Raw genomic sequence first — 21654 nt, forward strand, 5'->3', positions numbered from 1 at the left:
CCGAGATCAAATTGTGCCGATGTCGCCAAACAGTGCCGTGGCACATATTTTTCTTAACCTAGCTGTTTGTTGAGATATTTATATGTTTTGATAAATGTTTTGACAACGCCTATGGTGTATCTGGTGGTATCATACTAATTAATTACGAAATAATCGTATTAAAATGTTAACAAAAGGTACAAACCTAGTATCGACGTATAGTACACGTCAAGTACATATAATATCAGAAAAATAATTATTGAATTCGATAAGAAAACTAAGAAAACGCTAAAAAGGTGGAGCGGACTGTTTATTTACCTATGAAACGTAACTCCTGACTTTCTTATCGCTGCTGCTTTTACACTTGAAAGTTGAATAACTAATCACCATTGTAATAAAGTTTATATAAAGTTCACTACACACAAACTATTAGAAATCGCTAAAATTGTCGATGGTGACCAGATGATGACTCATTGTTTGCCATCAAACGAATGGCGTCTAAGGTCACAAATTCTCCTGCAGCCCGTATATGGGCGTTATATGCCCTTATATTCTTTAGTCATTGCATGGAACCAATCAGTAATCCTAATACATATAAACATAACCCTAATAATCTATTGCCAACTATTTCAATCATTGTGGAATATTTCTTAGCAGTAAGTGTCCACCGGATTTAGTCGTATGTAATATATCGTGTAGTAAAATATTATTTATAATATATTAATCAGTATAAAATTATTGAATGAAGATTTCCATAATTTAGAATTTATCTGATTATGACTATTTTAAATATTGTGTAGAGAGCGGATTGAAGTTTCAGTACTGAAAGATGAGAATTAAATGATTTTGCTAATACTTTTTGTTTGTTTTCAGAATGACCAATCTAGTGATAGTTCCTCTCCATTGGGATGGCCTCTGTGTCTGGGAAGTTCCGGAATAGTAGTACATCTTTCCCATTTGGATCCATCTCTGCTACGGAACCGTGAATGTTATCTATGTGTTCGGACACGCAGTTTGCCAGGACTTGAGGTACGAGGTTGACAATGTTATGAAGCTAACTTGCAAATTGAGTAGAATCTTTTCCTCTGTTTCTCTTAATCATCTTTGCTTCGAGTCTCTAAAATAATGCAAGTAAATTTTAAACTACCATTTTCTTAGTTTTGGGAAATTAGTTTCAAAAAATTCTTAATAAATACAAATAAAATTGAATAGTCCAATTGAATTGTATCACAAACATATAAACATAATTAACATACCTATACCGGGTTATGCATCGGTTCAGGAGATCCCTTGTAAATTTTTAGGGTATCATCACTTCTTTATATCAGACTACCTATCAACTTTGTAACTCTTCTGTTAAACCATTTTTAAATTATTTCCTTAAAATTAGGTCCTTAAGATCAGTAATTTGTACAACGTCAAAAACACTCGGGCCACCCATCACCCATAATACAAAGAAAACAAGGTATAATCGATAGCGGTTCCAATTTCATTCAGTTTGCGCATATCATCTGTGGCGTAACTACGCCAAACAAAAAAATCCATATTGTTCAATTGCTACTAATAAAATAAGACCTAAAATTGGGAAGAATTAGGACCTAACCTAACCTTAAAAGTTATGTCAAATCATTGAGTTTGACATTTGAAAAGTTATTTTCACAATCATTATGTGTCATCAGTTGCCGACCAATGGTGTCGATATCACCTGTGACGTAGAGACCAACCTGCGCGATATCATACCTTGTTTTCTTTGTATCATGCGGGCCACCAGTAATTTATTAAAATTTATGACATTAAACGTCGTTTTACAAAATATTTGTTGGTTGTTGGTAGCTATTTTCGCAATAGTATCATTCAATCATAGTGACTCTCTCTTCAATTCAATAAAACGTTTTAGACACAAAAAAACGTTTTAGACTTCAATGCTTCAAAAATGTATGAATGTCAGTATCATAAGGTTTAATAAATCACTGGTAGTCGAAGTGTTTTCAACGGCAAAAAAAGCCCGGCCACACTACAAGGTACTTTTATAAGAACCTAATTGGGTAAATAACTAAATTTAATAAAAAATGGCTTAGCGAAAGAGTTTTAAAGAAGATAGTTAGCCTGATTTAGTCTAGTACTTCAATAAGTTCTATTTAAAATTTGCACTAAAATCAATAGAGGAGCCAATAACCGGCACCATTAGGATTATGGGATTTCCTATATGTCCTGAAACAACTTCGGCAGCATATTCTGCAGATAAAATTAAATAAAAAAAGTTTGTATAAATTTATGTCTTAAAATGATTTTACTTATTTTTATCTGGAGAAGAAAAGAAGCTGCCGAAGTTATAATAACCCGGTAAATGTTCAACAGATATTTGGACTAGCATTCAATCTTCTTGGTTGTAGGTAGCATTGATTTGGAAGCTGCAACATCAACTCTACTGGCGCACCATAGCGGAGTTCCAGAATCCGCTCCACTCCATAGATGACATCATGTGTTCGAGTCTGCGGTCAGTGGCGGACCTAGAGGTCGGTTCGGCCGACGACTGTGACAATATCGAACTGCCCGAACTTCTGCAGAACCTCCTGGTATCGGTGGAACATGCCATTGAAAGGGTAAGTACCAAGTACCTTGATTATTATCAATTTTTGCTTAGTCGATTATATAATTCGATTCATAGTAAATAATAATAATAGGAGTAACATAATTTTTGAAATATCTAAACCTTGATGTTTTTACAGTAGAGTTGTTTATTATTTAAAGAAATCAATTATTATAGTTTCAACAACCTTGTTACCATATGCAGTGACCAGAAATCACTTAAAGCTGAAATAAATAATATTAAATCGGATTTAATGGTGGAAGTTCATGAAGATGTTCTTTGTCTCTTTTGACTATTCCATATGTAAGAGATGCCATAACATTAAAACATGTATAACATTAAAACTGTTCTTAAGTATGGAACTACACTAAAAAGCGTCTTAACAAAAACAAGACTGGATAAAAAAAAAGAGAAAGAGTGCATCTATGAGGAACCTGTGAGAGCGGGGATTTGTATATTGGAGAGTTAGTGGGATCGCATATTGGTGTAACAGGCAATAGGCAATACACAACCAGCAACGCAGCAACATGCAATAATTATCGCCCATTTACAATGAAAGATAAAAATATTGACAGGTAAAGATCTAAGTTGTATCGGACACTGAAGCAATGCGATATTGCTTATCCGAAGGCAACATCGCGTTGCTTCTTTAGTATTTTGTCGATAAGCGATAATATTGCGTATTGCTTATTATATGCTGCTCCATTGTTGCTTTCGTTTAATACATCTTCTAAATACGACTTGTCAGATATACCTATAAAAACATACCGAAAGAGATGAAGATGGGTGTGGTAGACCATGTGTACCATGTGTCTAAGCAGCACAACATAGGCGGGTTGTCCATAAGAAATATCATTGGAAAAACTTAATTTAAATAAACTTTTATATCATGTCACAATAGTATCTTAACGTAGCAGCTCAAATATAAAATTTTCCGATAGGTATAGAAACAACTTATCAGACGTACCATTGCGATAAAGAAAAACTAGTACAAGAATTAGTAGTCCCAGATAGAACTCCTGGTCTATAATTCTAAGGATATCGATATGCCACCGATATATGATATGATATAATTATGCCACCTAACTTTTTAGGCGCCACCATGGATTTGGTAATAATTGGTAGGTATACGTGGCCAAATAAAAGTATAAAAATTCTGATGACACTGAGTTATCAGTTTGAAAGAAAATATTTTATTATAGACCGGCAGATTAAATCATATTTTGTAGTACTACATTTTTTTGATTGCAATGGTAGCTTTACTGGCGTCCTCAGTGAACAACTTCACGTTTTACTGCACCAACTCCTATGTCTTGCTCAAGTATATAAGCACACTAGTTTTAGAAATTAGATTACTGATCGTTGTTATAAATAACTCAACTAACTGATTATTAAATCAGTTGATAACGGTGAGTGGTACATCTGATGGAAAAAAATACAAATTTTCTAAATGAAAGATAATATACCAAGATGATATTTTACGTCACAAATCATTATTGTTTACCACTTTCAAGAAATTTCTTCTTTGTTTCAGGTGCCTTTAGACGACCTCATCTTTCCTTGTCCTCAGTGTCTTCAATATCTACCTCTAGAAAGACAGGAAGACGAAATAGTGAATTGCGCTTGTCAGTGCCTTTGCCGGCTGCCAGACAGCCCGGTCGTCAAAAAAGACAGTTCGATCCAGACTAGTCCCATGTTCGAATTTGTCGGCTCCATACCTCATATCGATAGCGATTCTGATGACGATAAGGAATCAACAAAATCAGGTAAGAGAACATTCAATATAATGGTAGAAATTCCAAGATTTTGCTGTTTTTTTGCCTTGTAAAACCATGTCAACCGGATTAGTAAACTATGGTAAGGATGGGTTCCTAAAAATATTGTGTTAGAAATATGATTATATAAACAAAATTGATTTATTTTTGGGAAGATAAGCACGGACCGCTGTCGGTCGCGCAGTGTGATGAGACACTTCAGCACGCTCGTTTCAATGCTGTCTGTGTTTATTAAAGTTTCCTGACATATTTATTGATGAATTGATTAAATGTGTTGAATTGTAGTTTATCGGAAAGGTTCTGTGTTTTTATTATTTAATTGCTAAAATCAGAAGTGGGATAGAGCTTACACCACAATAAGCTTTTGAGTGGCATGGTGAAACTTGGAGGATGCATTTGAATAAGATAAGTACACAGTTTCTAATTAGGTTTACAAATGGAAAGTATTGGTTGATGTTTCTGGCTTTGGAAAAGTACGAAAAGTTAATAGTTCAGTTAATCAGTTGAGTATAATAAAGTAAATTTTTAAAGAAAATGAGTCACGGCGTCATGTCGCAAAACTCAGAAGCATTGCCGCATTTAGATTGAGCATTGCAGTGTTTATATTAAGCAGTTGGAACATTTAGCAGTTTTAGAGCCCAAACAGATAGCCTGTATAAAGTTACGGAGGGAAATATTACAATGATTATTATTAAAACAAGTATTTTCTGCATTATTTCGTAGCGGCTTAAGTTTAATTAAGTTTTTATAATCTGAAATTGTCTGAATAAGTTTTAATGATCTGTTTATTACTGGTAAATACACTGGTACAGAATGGTTGGTTTAAAATATTAGCCACACCGTTTAAATTTTAATTCTGAATAAGTTTTTCTAATTGCATAACAAATAACAATACAGGGAAGTTTTTGTCAAGAAAAAAATATTGATCGGTATTTATTCAGGCGAAGTGAGATATTGTCGCTTTTGTTTGCAAGGGCTGCTGTTGTTTTTTACTTATTTCTTGCAGATTAAAATAGTTTTGTTTTGTTGTTTTGGCTAAATTAGTCATTATGTCATACATGACATATTTTGTTATTGGGTCATTCTCAGCAAGCGTTATGTTTTTATTTTATTAAAGTATTAGGAAAATTAAACATTCTAACTAAACTTATTAATTATTACTTGTAAATAGTAATATTATTCGTTACATATACGAATAAATGAATGATCCTGAAGAAAACAGTTGCATTTGTTATGTTTGTTTCTATTTTTCTCAATTTGTTTTATTCAAAATGCAAAAAATTGAGAGTTTATTTTATCTGTGGTTTTATGCAGGGGATTTCAACTAATTAATTTTAAAACGCAAATTATTAATAGATGAGATGCATTACTGAGATGGCACTTATTTTTTGTATATGTATTGAACTAGTTTTGTTTATTAGTCATTGTCTACTTAAGTTTTGGTATGTATTATAAATGCAGAAATATAAAAAAAATGATGATAAAAATATTAATTATAATTAGTTAATGTAGTTATCAGAATACGAATGGCACGTGTTATAAATGAATGTGTTGAAAGCATGGACGCTTTGCACTGTTGTAGTATTTCAGTGTTGAAAGCATGAACGCTTTGCATTGTTGTAGTATTTGAGTGTTGAAAGCATGGACGCTTTGCACTGTTGTAGAGTGTTGAAAGCATGGACGCTTTGCACTGTGGTAGAGTGTTGAAAGCATGGACGCTTTGCACTGTGGTAGAGTGTTGAAAGCATAGACGCTTTGCACTGTTGTAGAGTGTTGAAAGCATGGACGCCTTGCACTGTGGTAGAGTGTTGAAAGCATGGACTCTTTGCACTGTGGTAGAGTGTTGAAAGCATGGACGCTTTGCACTGATGTAGTATTTGGGTGTTGAAAGCATGGACGCTTTGCACTGTTGTTATATTTGACTGTTGAAAGAATAGACGCTTTGCACTGTTGTTTAAATGTTGAAAGAAACATGTAACATATAAGTATGTAACATATAAGATTGAAAAAAATATATTTCTGAGAATGTAATAAATGAGTATTGAAAGTCTGGAAGGTTATGAGTAAATTGATTAGCTAATAGAGTAGTAGCTGGGTTCGTTATAAAGAAACCTCTCTAATTAAGATACCAGTTCCTATAAGAACAACTGACTACTCAGAATATCACCTTTGGTGGATAGCAATGAAGAATTCCTTCCTGATATTCAATAGCCGATTCCGAATAGAATGACTTCGAGAGCGAAGTCCGTGTCAAAATTGGCCGTGTTAGAAATATGATTATATAAACAAAATTGATTTATTTTTGGGAAGATAAGCACGGACCGCTGTCGGTCGCGCAGTGTGATGAGACACTTCAGCACGCTCGTTTCAATGCTGTCTGTGTTTATTAAAGTTTCCTGACGTATTATTTGTGATTTATAGTTGATTAAATGTGTTGAATTGTAGTTTATCGGAAAGGTTCTGTGTTTTTATTATTTAATTGCTAAAAATAGGTAAAATACGGAACAGTTTGATAAATAGTGGACATGTAAAATATTAACGTTTAAATTTCAATATTCGTATTATAGAACTATTATTTCATGTTTGATTTATCTTTTTAATGGAGTTTAATGTAAAAAATAATTTGTAATTGAGCTCTTAAGACAGTTCAATTTTTTTTGCAATAAAAACTCAACCTCAAACAGTTCATTTTTTTTGCAATAAAATTTTAAAAACATTACATAATAATTCACACACAAGAAAAACCAGCCTTTATGCACTGGCTCATTACTTATATCTTAGATCTTATAAACTTCGTGGATAAGTAAACTCGTTTTAGTTTTGTTGAACAAACATTCGCAACAATCAACTTTTTTTTTGTATTTAATTAGAATATTTGGACATCAGAAATACGTACAGTCTCATCTTATTTATTGATATGAATCTCATACGGCTGAATATACACAGGATGAGTCTTAAATAAGTGCAAACATTTTCAGGGTTGATAGATCTCGAGAAAAGAAACATATTTTCTCTTTACTGTTTTTTTTAAATCCCAAAGTCCAAAATAACCGAATAACCGTAATAATATTTTAACTTGAAAATTACAAAAAAAATTGGCTTAAATTTTGAGAACCATTGGATCTTTTCTGTTTTTCTTTTCTTGTAAATTTAATTTACTACCTATGTTACCATATTATCAAGATATTATGTTTTTTAACTAAACTTTTTTTTTTAATTCAAAATTCACTCACAAATTCGACTCACAGGCTCTGTGGTCGAAATATAATACTCTTAAAAATATGTGCACTTATTTAAGACTTACCCTGTATAATAGATAATACTATATACATTTTCCGTGATCTTCCTTTAGTCTATTTTTTTATATTTACATACCGATCTAGACGCTATCTCAACACGCAAGTACCGAAAGTGGGCCTAACAGAGAGAAACTGAAAGATTTTTTTAGGTTAGTTGGTGACTGATTAATTTCTTATGTAAATGAGCTGCAGGCCGGCCGTTGCCGATGGATGCAATCGTTACCATGCTATTAGGTTAGGAGGTTATTTATATAATCTGTTACAAGTATTATACTGCTAATGATACTAATAAATATGTATTTTTATTAGTTACCAATTAGCTCGTTCAAGAACGCCTGTTTTGCACCTATTATTAATGTATTTTATTTTTATAGCTATTGTAAAATACAATCACATAAAATGCATCATAAAGAACAAATGTTTACATATACATATATGGGCGTTATGGGAATATTATTTTCAAAAACTAGTGTAGCAATTAAACGATTTGTCGTAAATATTACTGCTTTAAAATTATTTTATTGCCATACACATTTCTGACAGTTTTCATGTCTTTGCTTATTAGGTCCGCCCTATTTTTTTTTCGAATGTTCTACTATGTACTGTTTCGTCTTACAGTGTCTCCGATTTTTAAAACTATCATCTATTTTTTTGTTTTTTTTTTGGGCAGTATTTTTATTTTGATCAAAATTCTAATTATAAAATAGATTTTTATGTTATCATTTATTACAATTTTAGGTACAATCTTACATCTAATTTAAAAAAATTACCAGAAATTTTAATTAATGTCGTCTCTATACCAGCAGTAAAAAAAAAACTGAAAAAAGGCCACACGCATTCCAACGTCAACGCGACAAGAAATCATATTTTTATCTCGACGCGCATCTCCTCGCTTGACGCTTCAGCAATCTCTTTACTATGTTTGCCTCCATTACAATACACGATCAAATTCAAGTCGCGACGCTTACCTCTTCGCTGTGCCTCTAGCCTCGTCGCTCTACTATGTTTTTACCCTAACAGAGAATACATTTTCCTCCCTACGGATGCCTCGTAGCTACTATAGCTACTATAGACGTACTGTAGGACGTACTACTAGACGTACTACTATAGAGCTACTATAGACGTACTATAGCTACTATAGCTACTATAGACGTACTGTACACTTCTATAAGGGCCATTTCGCACCAACACAGTCCAGTCTAGTCGCGTCCGATTCAGTCTAGTCCAGTCAAATCACTACAGTCCACTGCTTTCACACCAAACGCGTCCGACGTTTGTTGATAACACTTTTTTTAACGTGTTTTCAGCAAAAATACGTAGTTTAACAACAGAACGCTTTGAAAATCGACGATATTCTTAAAGTAATAATTTTACGTCGATTAGAAAAAAGAGGAAGGTAAAGGAGAAATTTATTTTGGATACATCCCATTCAGCAATATATTGTCTGTTCATGTGTTTTGAATGCTTGGAGTTATAGGTATATCGCCTCTCTCTCTCTCTCTCTCTTCATTTCTAACCAAAACAATTAAACTTTCCACATCCATTTGTGTACAAATATCGCAAATGACTGGAATAAAATTTCGACCGAACGAATCACTATCAGTCTTGACGACTGGACTGTACACGACGTGTTTTGTTTGAAAACAACTTTCGATCCCGCATCTGTTTTTCTCATGACTGTCCTAGATTGGATCAGCACGATCAGTCACGTCCGACGTGACTGATCATGACTGGATTGGACTGTGTTGGTGCAAAATGTCCCTAACCTTTACAGATTCCTGAGAAATACATATATTAATTTATATTAGATTGATATTTATATTCTATTAGATACTAAAATCTAAAATGTTCTTAAATAGTTGTATTTCGATTATTTTAATTCTTTTTTTTTAATTAATTAATTATTTTTTTAATTATTTGCTTCTTACGACGAGTGAAACCGTGACGAGTCCTGAAACTTTAGCATTTTTTGTTGATTAGGCAAATTTGTTTTGCTAACAGAGAATCAGTGACAAACTGGTTTTCGTGTGGTGTTTGCAAAAATATATATTTTTTTTATTTTGTAGATATTCTTCCAGTTTCAAAAAAATAGAATTATTTTCAAATAAAAAAAAAATATCCCTCAAAAAAAGTATAGACATTACTCAAATTTTTTTACCGTTTTTACTAAAATTATTTGGATTAATCTAAATTCTCTCTGAGGAAAACTAAATGTTACCGATGCATCTAAGCCTCTACAGCCTGTTACTGCCTAGTTGAATGCGTGTGGTCCACATTATTAGTTAATTAACTATTTAAAATCAATTCATTTTGGTCTTAATGGTTTAGCCGAAGATAAATGGAGACGGTTCTGATGTTATCATTTACCTTGATACTTTTACGATACTTTTTTATCGACTGTAATAAAATTTTGTCAGATATATTGCCATAACGGTTCTGTTGTTGATCTATATACTTGATGTTCGATATCACTGAAATTTGAATATTAATTTCAAATTTGAAAGCGTTCATATTGGAACTGTGGTTCTTAAATTAAAATTTCTTATATTCCATAATGTTGGCGTACGACATTTAATTGAATAATTGCCTTTAGAATGATTAATGCCCATTTGCAGACCTTGCAATAAGTATTTAGTTAGCATTCGTCGGTAGACGTGTCGTGGGCAGTAAATAAATGTGTAGCTTTTATGAGTATGGGAAAGTGAATATTAAATCAAAGGAAAAAAGACCGTAAGGACATATAAGGCACTAGGAACGGTACGAAAGGCTTTTCTGTCAAGGTTTCTAGAATAATACAAAGGTATAAACACACCGGCATCAGCACAATTAGAAGAACGGACAAAATAAGTTTAATCATTTTCCTCAAGAACCCTTTGCTCGATTTCAATATATTTTTTGTAAGAATTGTAGTTTGGTTCGAACACATCTGACTTATTGCAGTTATAAAAAAATTTGTTTGATATACAAGACTGTGAAGAAATAACGAATTTTCAGTTTTTTTTTAATTATTTTGTAGACAAACAATATTGTTTTTTGGGTTTGCCGTACATTTTATCTTTTTTTATTATGAGAGAAAATTTTCAACAATAATTTTTTAATAAAATGATTAGGACGGAATATATTGCTATCCATGCATACATGCTTTCGAGACGGAATCGACATCATGAACGATGGTTTCCTTTAGAAGTAATAAATCTGGATGGATATTGGTATCAAAAATGAAATATACAGGGTGGTCCGAACCGTATTTCAGAAAATTCGGAGCAAATTCAGATAAAAATAAGTAAAAAAGTTCGTCTAAATGTATGTCCTAAAATGCTTAGTTTCAGAGATACAGGGTGTAGAAATCTAATTTTTAGTTCGGTTTTTTCAAATAATTCTTGAAGTAACGTCAATATTTGGATGAAAATTGTTTTTTTGGAGTTTCTTGACATAAGAAATTGTGATGTCAATATTGTGATGCCCTATTTGTTTGTGGCGCCACCTACATGTGTTTTAACTGTTTTGAAGAGTAATAAAACTACACTGAGTGAAAAAATATACATTTCCGTGTTTTTCTACATAAAAAATGTATCTTAGTAAAAAATCGCTACGAGTAACCGTTCTGAAGATATTTAGAATAGAAATAGTCAATACATGTCATTATTGACAAAACAATAAACATGTTGAGTAGATAATTATTTGACTGAAATGATAAATTTTGGAACTTTTTGTTTTTTTCTAAATTAATCATAAATTTTTCTTTGAAAAAATGATGATAAAACAATTTCTGCTGAAATTTTGGCACAAAAACATTTCAATTATTATTAGCTGCTGAATTTCTCTGAATTTCTGCTGAATTTTTGGCACAAAAACATTTCAACTATTTAGTCGACATGTTTAATTTATGTCAACGATAACAGATATTGGTAATTTCGATTCAAAATATCTTGAGAACCATTACCCGTAGCGATTTTTACCAAGAGACTGTTTTACGTAAAAAACGTCATAAATGTATATTTTTTACTCTGTAGATACAGGTTTAGACTAAAAAGTTATTGCTCTTCAAACGAGTTAAAAAATATGTAGGTGGCGCCCTCTAAAAGTAGGAGTCACATTGACATCAAAATAAAATTTCTCATGCCAAAAAACACCCAGACACCAATTTTAATCCAAATATTAACGTTACTTCAGTAACTTTACTTATAAATTATTTGGACAGAATCAAAATAAAAATGAAACTCCTACACCCTGTATCTCCGAAACTATAAGCATTTTAGGACATACATTTATACGAACTTTATTACTTATTTGTATTATTTATTGTACTTATATTGTGCAGAATATGCTGTTGAAGTTTCCGGAATACAGTTCGGACCACCCTGTATAATTAAATAACAGTGACAATATTGCGTATTATTAAATCTCGGTAAAAAATTGAGAAAAAAATAAGAGAATAATTTTCATTGGTAAGTAACTATATACAGGGCGAGACTTAAATAGGTGCAAATATTTTTAGGGGCATAAAAAAATTGTAAATTGATTCTTTTTATGATTTCAGTTAAAAAACATAATTTCTTGATAATATGGCATAGGTAGTACCCAAACGAACTCATTTTTCGAGGATTGTTTTCGCTCCCTCTGTAGCAAAGACTTCGTGGAGCAGTCGGATGTATCTCCGTACTCCTGCTCCGCTGGTTGACCCAGACCGGGTAGAGCACACGGTAGCTTTTTGCTTTTGTAGCTTGTTGGGTCTGGAGGTGGTAGCTGGTATCCCATTTGCGGACGCTGGTCTCGCGCAAGTTTCAGCTGCCTCTCCTGTATATATTTCCTTTGGGGTTTGGTTCTTTGGATCTTGCACTGTTAGACCATACACACACGGGTAGTCTCAAACTCGAAGCCGAAACGTATCGAATTCTACTTCCTACGTAAATAATAGTAGGTCCACGAACGGATCGTTTGGCGATCGACGCTGAGTTGATGTGATTCATACTATTATTTACATATGAATGTAGAATGGAGGGAGATTCGCTTGGAGTTCGAGACGCTTCCGCTTTGAAAGCCAAACGACCCGTATGCGGACATTCTTAATGTTCTCGGTATTGCTAGGGGGGCTTCTTTTCAGCCCTACCGCAAGTTTTAATCATTCAACTTCTACAGAGCCCCGCATGTAGAAGTAAGGAGTAAATACAGTGGCGTTCCCCTAGTGCCCCGATGGTTGAAACTAGAAGAGGTTAGTCTTATATCCAGCCACGCATTCCTTTGACCTGATCCTGCCATCGTAGAATTTAGGTTTTTGTGAGGTCTCCTCTTGGTCGGGGCGGTTAAGCCAAGACCCTAGAAGTATATGACTATAGACAAAAACAATAGGGGGTGCCTGGTATGACAGACAGTGTAGTCCCATCTGGCATCGTTATGTCTTGGTGCAATTCGCTAACCACAAAACTACAGCCATGAACAAAACAATGAGATGCTCCCTACACCCAGCCAAAGTTTCAGAGGGAATTCCCCCTAGCACCTGATTAGGAGTTTGCCCACAAACGACAACGTCTCATAGGGGAAGTTTTTAGTACTTACTTATATACTTTTTCTTGCATTTTTGCTTAGTTATGCAACTATTGTCAAAAGTAATTAGGATATGTCAATTTAACCTAGATATTTCAGTATAGTATCTGATATTTTAGTATTCAATAATTATTATAGCTTGTAATTTTACATTATATTTTTACACGTTTCAAATAAAATTACAACGGCACTGATGAACAGGAATTTTAATCAGCCATATGAATGCCCTTAATATTTTTATTCAAAGACGATAATTAATTTTCTGGATACCGACTACATATTGTGTCACATTCTATTTTTTTTCAGCTAACTTCAAGAGTGTATAAAAAAGGAAGATTTATCTCTATCGTGATTTATAAAGCCACGACCGACAAAAACGCGGAATAGCACCCATAACACATCGTCATGGCGGTTCAGCAGCTAATCAAGGTCGCATTTACATTATAAATTACGAAATAAATCACCGCAAGAACTCTAGGTCACTAACGCGTCGTTCGTCAAGTCCATTACATCGACGGCCGGCCGATTTTTTCCGATGTCCTCTTCTATTTTAAGCGACTGATGTTGGAAAAAATGGACATAACGGACCATTGCGGCTACGTAACGCGAATAGTCATTTATATTTGTTCGGTTATGGTAGGTTGCGTAGTATTAGCGAAGGTACTGATGAGGTAGACGCACTAGGATGTTCTGTGTGTCGAGTGAATGATATTAACACGGATATGGATCCTAGCTGGTTGAAATTTGAAAGAGCATCGGAAACTCAGACCAATAATACGGGGCGACCAACAGTTGGGAATAACGTGTTAGCGGATTTTAGGATTACTAATGTTACTGATGCAAAAAGAAAATTATCGGTCGAAAAAATGTATCAATTTATGACAATTTAATGGGGTCAAGTTTTTTTTAACATCTTGAAAATTTACAAGTTTTCACTTTGTTATTTGTAAAATTGAGATATGTTTCAATGTAAAAGAATAATTTGTTCAATACAATTATACTCCCTTACCGAGAAGGGAAACCTTAGGACTGTATATACGTGTCTAAGAGTAAATCGCTATGGCGATCTTGTAAGTCGATCTTGTACAAAACCGTCAGATTGTCCATTTATTTCTTATCTTCTTTTGATTAGTCTCACATAATTATGGAAAACGAATTTAAATGTCAAAAAATTATTACGCAAACGGTTCACGCAAGTATAGACAAACTATACAGGGTGCTACAAATTCGAGGTACGAGCATTGGTATCTCGGAAATCGTAATATAGATACAAAGATGGTTAAATTGGGGCAAATTTGCGTCTTGGCATGTTGGCCAACAAGCTATCAAAAAAGTTTCAAAAATTTCAAGGATTGCTGAGTTTGATTTGGTTTGGTTAGGTATTTTGAAAATCATTTTTTTTCCTGTCGTTACTTTTTAGAAAATCAAAAAACTAATTGCACACTCTTATAGCCACATTATCAGATCTAACTGATAGTATTTTAAGATTTTCAAAATTGCTGATAATTTGTGAGATACATAGGCCAACTTAATTTTTTTTAAATACGGACCTGCATTTTTTATTTGAGATTTTGAAAGATTTTAGTCTCCTGAGTACAACGATATGCTACACTTTATATTTTTTTTGTTTTGGATGCTTTAACAACAACAAAACTGTTTAATTATTTTTTAAAATAATTTCAAGTCCGACTCTGGATTTTTTAATTATTTAACCTGATTATAATTCATTGCAACAATATTGATGAGCGTTATTTAACATTGAATAAGGAAAATCGAGCCAATTGAAAGATTCAATTAAATAATATTCAGGTCAGCAAAGTTAAAAGATATTATTTTTAACTTTTTTTGTGAATTTAAGATCTCAATGTACGATCTAATAATATGCACAATATTAATCGTTATTATAAATAACCAAACCAAACCCCACCAAATTAACTTATGCAAACAAGTGCCATAATGCTCTACATGTTCGAAAGGGTTTATTTAATTACGAACCTTCTTATTGCACACATTTATTTTCGTTCAATTTTATGTATTGCCCTGTCAACAGATTTTCCTTCCGCATTTTGTACCCTTTGTTGTAAATTTTGAAGTGTATTGATTTCACTTTTGCAAATGACATCAAGTAAAGTACGTCTGCTGGATCTGTGTCTATGAAAGGAATGCGGACAAAAAATATTTAAAAAAATAGCATTACATTTTATACGTCGACTTGACGAGTACGTCACCGCAAATCGCTCCGCCCACTCATTTTATTGGCTACTTGTAAATTTGTCGAATTTTTATTGATGGGACGTGTCATCTAATTTTTTACGAAAAACATCGAGAGAATATCGTTTCCCCTCTCACGGATACCCCGTAGCTACAGAACGGACAAACGTACTATAATGCCCCCGCCTCTTAGCGACAAGTCCAGGAACCTCACTGGCCATTACCTTACTGCTCCACCATTTCCAATCCATCTTCCGGGGAAATGATTTGATTGTTTATATTTATACTTATATTATTTATATTTTATATTATTTTTTATTATTTTATTGTATGTGATATTCCCTATTCAAGTTTTAAAGCTCAAACAACAAATATTTAATCTATTCATTGTTACAATATTCATATTGTAACAAAGATTAGGTGTAATATTAAAAAAAACAGAGCCGGACTTGAAATTTTAGTTTAAATAAATTGTGTTTAAATGCCCGAAACAAACAAAATATTAAGTGTGGCATATCATTATATTCAGGAGACCGAATTCTTTCAAAATCTGAAGTAAAAAATGTCCGTATTTAAAAAAATCAATGGTCTATGTATCTCACAAATTATCATCTAATTTGAAAATCTAAAAAAAAACTGATTGCCCTCATAAAGTGGCTATGGAAAGTGCAATTAGTTTTTTGATTTTCTAAAAAATAACGACAGGAAAAAATAAAATTGATGTTCAAAAAAATCCGTTTTTTCCAAATAACTCAGCAATCCTTGAATTTTTTAAAACGTTTTTGGTGGTATCTTGGTGAGCATTCCAAGGCGCAACTTTGCCCCAATTTAACTATCTTCGTATCTATTACGGTTACTGAGATACCAATACTCGTACCTCGAATTCGTAGCACTCTATATAGAGTTGTTCACGCTACTCGACACGGAATATAGTAGCCAAAAAGATTAGATTTTGAGAAAGTGTGAGTGACGGGATCGTTGGAGCTACTACCAAAGCTACAATTTAAATTTATTTGCAAGAGTGTCCCAAATAAATAAATACATAAGTTGTATTTTTTAATATAACACTAGGTATAATATTACACTTTTAGTTTCTACGATTAAAATAAAGGTAAATTACCGTTTTTTAAATATTGACAATTTTGTTTCAAAATAATGTAGAATGTTTAGGAGGGGAGTTAGTCACCGCGACCTTGCAGATCTATTGTGTGCTCCCATTTCTTGAGTTATAACGAGTTATAACTCATCTTACAGTCTGAGGGCTTTAACAAAAGCCACTATCTGAGACGGCTTCACAGTCCACAGGGGCCAGCTCTATATCCTCGACATCAGCCGTACCAAAGTTCATTGCACGAACGGTCGTCGTCTCGGCGCACTCAGTGGTAAGGTGTTCTGGTGTTTCTCCATTTTCCCCACAGAATCTGCATTCGCCGTTGTTCCTCAGCTTCAGCCTACTGAGTTGTTCGTTGAGGATACAGTGTCCTGTTACAAGATTGTTTTTACTTAAATCCAGGAAAATCTTTGATTTCCTCTCTCAAGGTTCAAAACAGAACGGTTTTGGTCCAGATAATGAAGTGTGTTCCAACAGTCAATTATGCAGTAACAATAATTTTTATTGCTTCATTTTTTAGGGGTATTTAAGTTTTTAAAACCAAATATTGTACTAATTTTTATTCATTTCTTCACTATTGTTCTAAAGTTTTTTCAATCTCATCACTCAAAATTTCTAAAAATCCAAACATTCAGCTTCAATACTCCGTATCGAAAAGCGTGAACCCCATATATTTCAAATCAAAAAAATATTTTTCAAAAAGCTTAAATGCACATATAAAAAAATATAAAATTTTCATAATATTTGCCTTTTGTTTATTTTTATTTTACTTTTTGGTGGTTCAGGTGAAACCTTAAAACTCCGACATTTAAAGTGTTTTTGCTATTTTCAATAGGTAGGCCTACAAGTAATGCACTATGTATCTGTAAAAACCTGTATCTACACAAAGAAACTCCCGCTCCTGTTAACTAATAAAATATGAATGTGGCAATTTTTTCAATCAAATATTTTCATCGTCACACGGCTTTCCAACAAAAAAAAAACGTTATATAAACGCCATTCCATATCGCAAAATGCAAATATTTCATGTTTATTATTGAAAGTATATTCGATATCGTGCGGCGGACGAATAATTTCAAAACATCACGTCACGAGACATGATACAAATTATAATACGAGTTTCGGCCGTTTTTCCTCCTGTGAGGCTTTCCCACGATGCAGCTTACAGACTATTTTTCCGGAACACAACACATTTACATGTTGCGAGAGACCTATTTTACTGGCAACAGGTACACAACAGCCTTGATAACTTATAGGGACTGGAACTAGTTTTTGAATAGATGAAATGTGCACCCGGTCTTACTTGGACGATCAACTAGGTAGGATTAATATACAGGGCGAACAATGTTGTGTGGATAAAACTTTATTAACTGTGATTCAAAGTAGTGGCGCCAGGTGACCTGTTATCAGACTACGTCTATCAATAGTTATCTAAATGAATGATTCTTTATACTAAACGACGATCAACCATATCCCATAAGTCTCCATATTTAAACAGGTCGTCCTTGCTTCCTTTTTCCTTGGGGATTCCACTCCAATGCTGATCTCGCTATATTACTATCAGGTTTCCGCAAGGTGTGACCTATCCAACCCCATTTTCTTTTGCGAATTTCAATGCCTACTTTTTGTTGGTTTGTAAGATGAAGCAGGTCGGTATTGCGTATAGTGTCTGGCCAAAAGATCTTAAGTATTCTTCTCAAGCAGCGATTGATAAACACCTGTGGGCAGTTGATAGATATTTTTGTCACTCTCCATGTCTCGCAGCCATGACGTTGGAATTGAATATTCTTAATTTTGTTTGTATGGAGAGTTGACGGGAGGTCCAAATTGATTTTAGTTGGTCAAAGGCTCGCTGCGCCTTCCTGATCCGCCGTTCGCTGTTACAATACTTCCCAGGTAAGTCAATTCTGTTACATTCTCGACATTTGTGATTCCTACATTAAATGAAGTGTTGTTATTTGTGTTGATGCGCATTGATTTTGTTTTGTCGATGTTTATACTTAATCCTACATTGTCTGCTTCTGTTTTTAAGCGTCTGAGCATCACTTCCATGTCTTTGAAGGATTGCGTTGTGAGACAGATATCATCAGCATAATCAAGATCCGTCAGATGCGAGTCCATTCCCCTAATATTTGATGTGGCTTTGTTGGCGTCCGGTTTGCTTTTACTTCAGTTTCATTAATTGATAGGTTTTAAGGAGCGGCAGGTAATTAGCCCACCGCCCCCGATCTTGATGACGGGGATGCCGTCTAATGCCGTCAAGCCGGCTTCTTCCGCTCTCGTTAGCCCTGACCTTGCTTCCTACCGAGATTGGTTACCATGATCTTCCACAAGGACGCTCAGGTTTCCGTGCTTCACCAGCGGGGAGGTGAGAGTCGGAATTGAGTAGGAGAGGCTGATTGACAAAAACAGGATTCTACGTCATATGTTACGCATCTCTACCCCTTTGTACCCCAAAGAGGTTTTATAGTCGAAGAAGAAACTCTCAGAAGAAGAAACTCTCAGATTTATAGTGGTTTCTCCTCTTATGATCTCTAGGTTACATTCTCCAGTCCTATCATTTTAAAAAAGTCTAGCAACTTTTAGACAAATTACCATTGGTGTTGGGGACATTACCATCATTTGGGGGACAATGGCTTATCATTGCCTAATATAAAGAATCGTACATTTGCTAGTCTGGCTCACTGACATAAAATATGTTCTGTCGTTTCTTTTTCAGTTTGAAAAAATCTGGACATAGCTTTGTTCACCAATCTTATCAGCTTTAGATGCTTACTACTAGTAGACCCATTAGAGATTTGACAGTCTTTTTGTCTTTGCTTTTCTGGAAGGTCTGTCGTAAATTTTAGCGATTTTTCTACATACTTTGAACGATACACCTATCTGTGCCCTTGTGATTTTTTTCCACCATTCAACAGGTTTATCGTCACCCACTGTTTTGTGGCCATTCTTGTGACTGACTTTGTAGCGCTGCAGAAGGGTTCTGGACCTATGATGGTAAAAAGATGTGTGGAAGGTACAGATTACAAGATATTAAACTTTTTACTTACTTACTTTATGGGGTTTATATTTTTAATGATTCTGTATTCATGTTCGATGTTGTTCAAGTGTTTTCTGTGTTTCTCAGAGGTTCTTCTGTAGAGCGGTAATTTGCGTTTGATATTACACGCTATATCGTACAGGTACATGATCAGTACTACTACTTGTTGGATTCCTGTTTTATTAAGGCATATAATATAAAAAGAAAGACCTGTTTATAAAACTTGTACTTGTAATATAGCTAAGAGATGTTCTAATATATTATGGACTGGTGTTTCATGAAACGTCATTAAAATATACACTGGTGCATTTCTTTAAAAATTGTTTCAAGATTGTTAAGTTTTTTTTAAAGACCATAAAAGGAGTACAATATTTAATATTTAACCTAACCACATTATAACACAATGCAATTATACAAACAGTAATTTCGTGATTGCGAAACAGGCAATAAAATTGTCAAGGCGTATACGTTTGTTTTAAATGCAAGAGATCATTAAGTGTTTTTATCGGTTTCAATTAACAAAATGTAGGTTTATTTAACACGGTTTTTCTGAAAGAGTAAATAGGAAGCGGTTTTATACGAACACATTTGTATACAAAATCTTCATAATGTTTTTCTCCATAGAGTGATTTTTGACTAGCAATAATAAAGAAAGTTTTTGGGAGTAAAAAAATTGATTTGTATTAATAAAAATTTTGTTGGGCTTATATTTAAAGTAATTATACGGGGTGATCAATAATGAACGAAATAGTTCTGTTGGCGATACTGTCTTAGAAGATTTCTGGATTAATGATTGATGAGAATCGCCCATCACACGTGTGATAGCGTGGGATGGCGTTGCGTGGGGTGGCGTGAACCCTAGTGTGTACGCAACATATGTAATTAAATGGAAAAACATACATCTTCATGACGTGGGGTGGTATGGCGTAGCGTGGCGTGTGGCCTAATGAGGTCCCGGCTTTAAAGACAAGTTCTAAATTCTTTTAATATGAAAACGTAATTAAGGGGAGAATCAATCATCATATATATGATAATGTTTAGCAAAATATCACAAATATTAAAAACAGGACAAAACTGTAACATTATTATTTACTTGTTATATAAGTATAAACAAATCGCGTTTAATCTTTCGCTCCGATATTTTTTCGGTAGAAAATAGTTTAAAGTGATTGAACTAAATATACTACTACGTATATGCAAGTCAGATCGATGCGTGCAAACACCTTCCTGGTTCCTCAATAAAAATCAAGCTGATAGGGATCGTCCACGGTGAATTTGGTTATTTATTAGGTCGGAATGGAGCAGATTCGATAACTTTAATTAAGAACCAACGGCAAACATCAAATACCGCTCGGATTGGCCCGGTTATGGTCGACCGAGTTCGCGAACGCCGCGCCGTCAAAAGATATTCGGTATGATTGCAGAACTTTTTTTGCGTTAGCGTACCTTTTTTACACCCGAACGTTATTCATTATGATTATGATGAACGTAACCCAAACTAGGTCTTAATTCTCCTTCTTCTTTTTCATGGAGGTTGGTGGTCATCACATTAGCAAATTCTTCACAATTCTCTGTTATTCTCATGACTTCTTCAAAAGTAATTTCGATTTTTCCGTAAGTAAAACTAATGCTTTTCGAACTATTAGTAATGTGGGGTAGCCGGCCGTAGATCAAGCAGTAGTGTGTCGATCTGCGGTGCGAGAGATGGGATGGTACTGGGTTCGATCCTCAGCCAGTACGGTCGCTTTATTTATTTAAATAAAAATATTGATTTATCTAAATAGAGCGACCAGCGAACCGCCACCTCAAGGAAGGCAATGTCAAACCACCTTGAGTATATTTGCCTTGTACAGCCTCTCAAATAGTGCCGTTCGGATTCGGCAATAAACTGTATGTGCAGTGTACTTGTGAAACACTGATGACACACATCACAAGTACATGCGAGAGGTAGCCGACGCTCTGTATAGAGTATGACACTGTAAGAAGAAGTAATGCAGATATGCCACTTATTCGCATGTATAATGAGAGAGTTACATGAGAAAATTTAAATCGTAAAATATCTCAATGTTTTAAAATCATATGCATATGGCTTCTTCCGCCAGTTC

The 21654-nt window shown here is 34.0% G+C and overlaps 1 protein-coding gene across 1 annotated transcript in view; it reads left to right on the plus strand.

The window, feature by feature from the left end:
- The first annotated feature begins 856 nt into the window (after positions 1 to 856).
- Positions 857 to 21654, plus strand: part of LOC115889158 (puratrophin-1-like) — a 169038-nt gene continuing 148240 nt past the window's right edge. Inside the window, exons 1-3 of the mRNA XM_030909099.1 lie at positions 857 to 1008; positions 2373 to 2582; positions 4104 to 4335. Coding sequence (XP_030764959.1) covers positions 2460 to 2582; positions 4104 to 4335 — 355 coding nt within the window. The 5' untranslated portion in view covers positions 857 to 1008; positions 2373 to 2459. The remainder of the gene's footprint in view (positions 1009 to 2372; positions 2583 to 4103; positions 4336 to 21654) is intronic.

Source organism: Sitophilus oryzae, unplaced genomic scaffold, assembly GCF_002938485.1.
Source record: "Sitophilus oryzae breed Bouriz unplaced genomic scaffold, Soryzae_2.0 scaffold_811_pilon_pilon, whole genome shotgun sequence".
Classification (NCBI taxonomy): Eukaryota; Metazoa; Arthropoda; class Insecta; order Coleoptera; family Curculionidae; genus Sitophilus; species Sitophilus oryzae.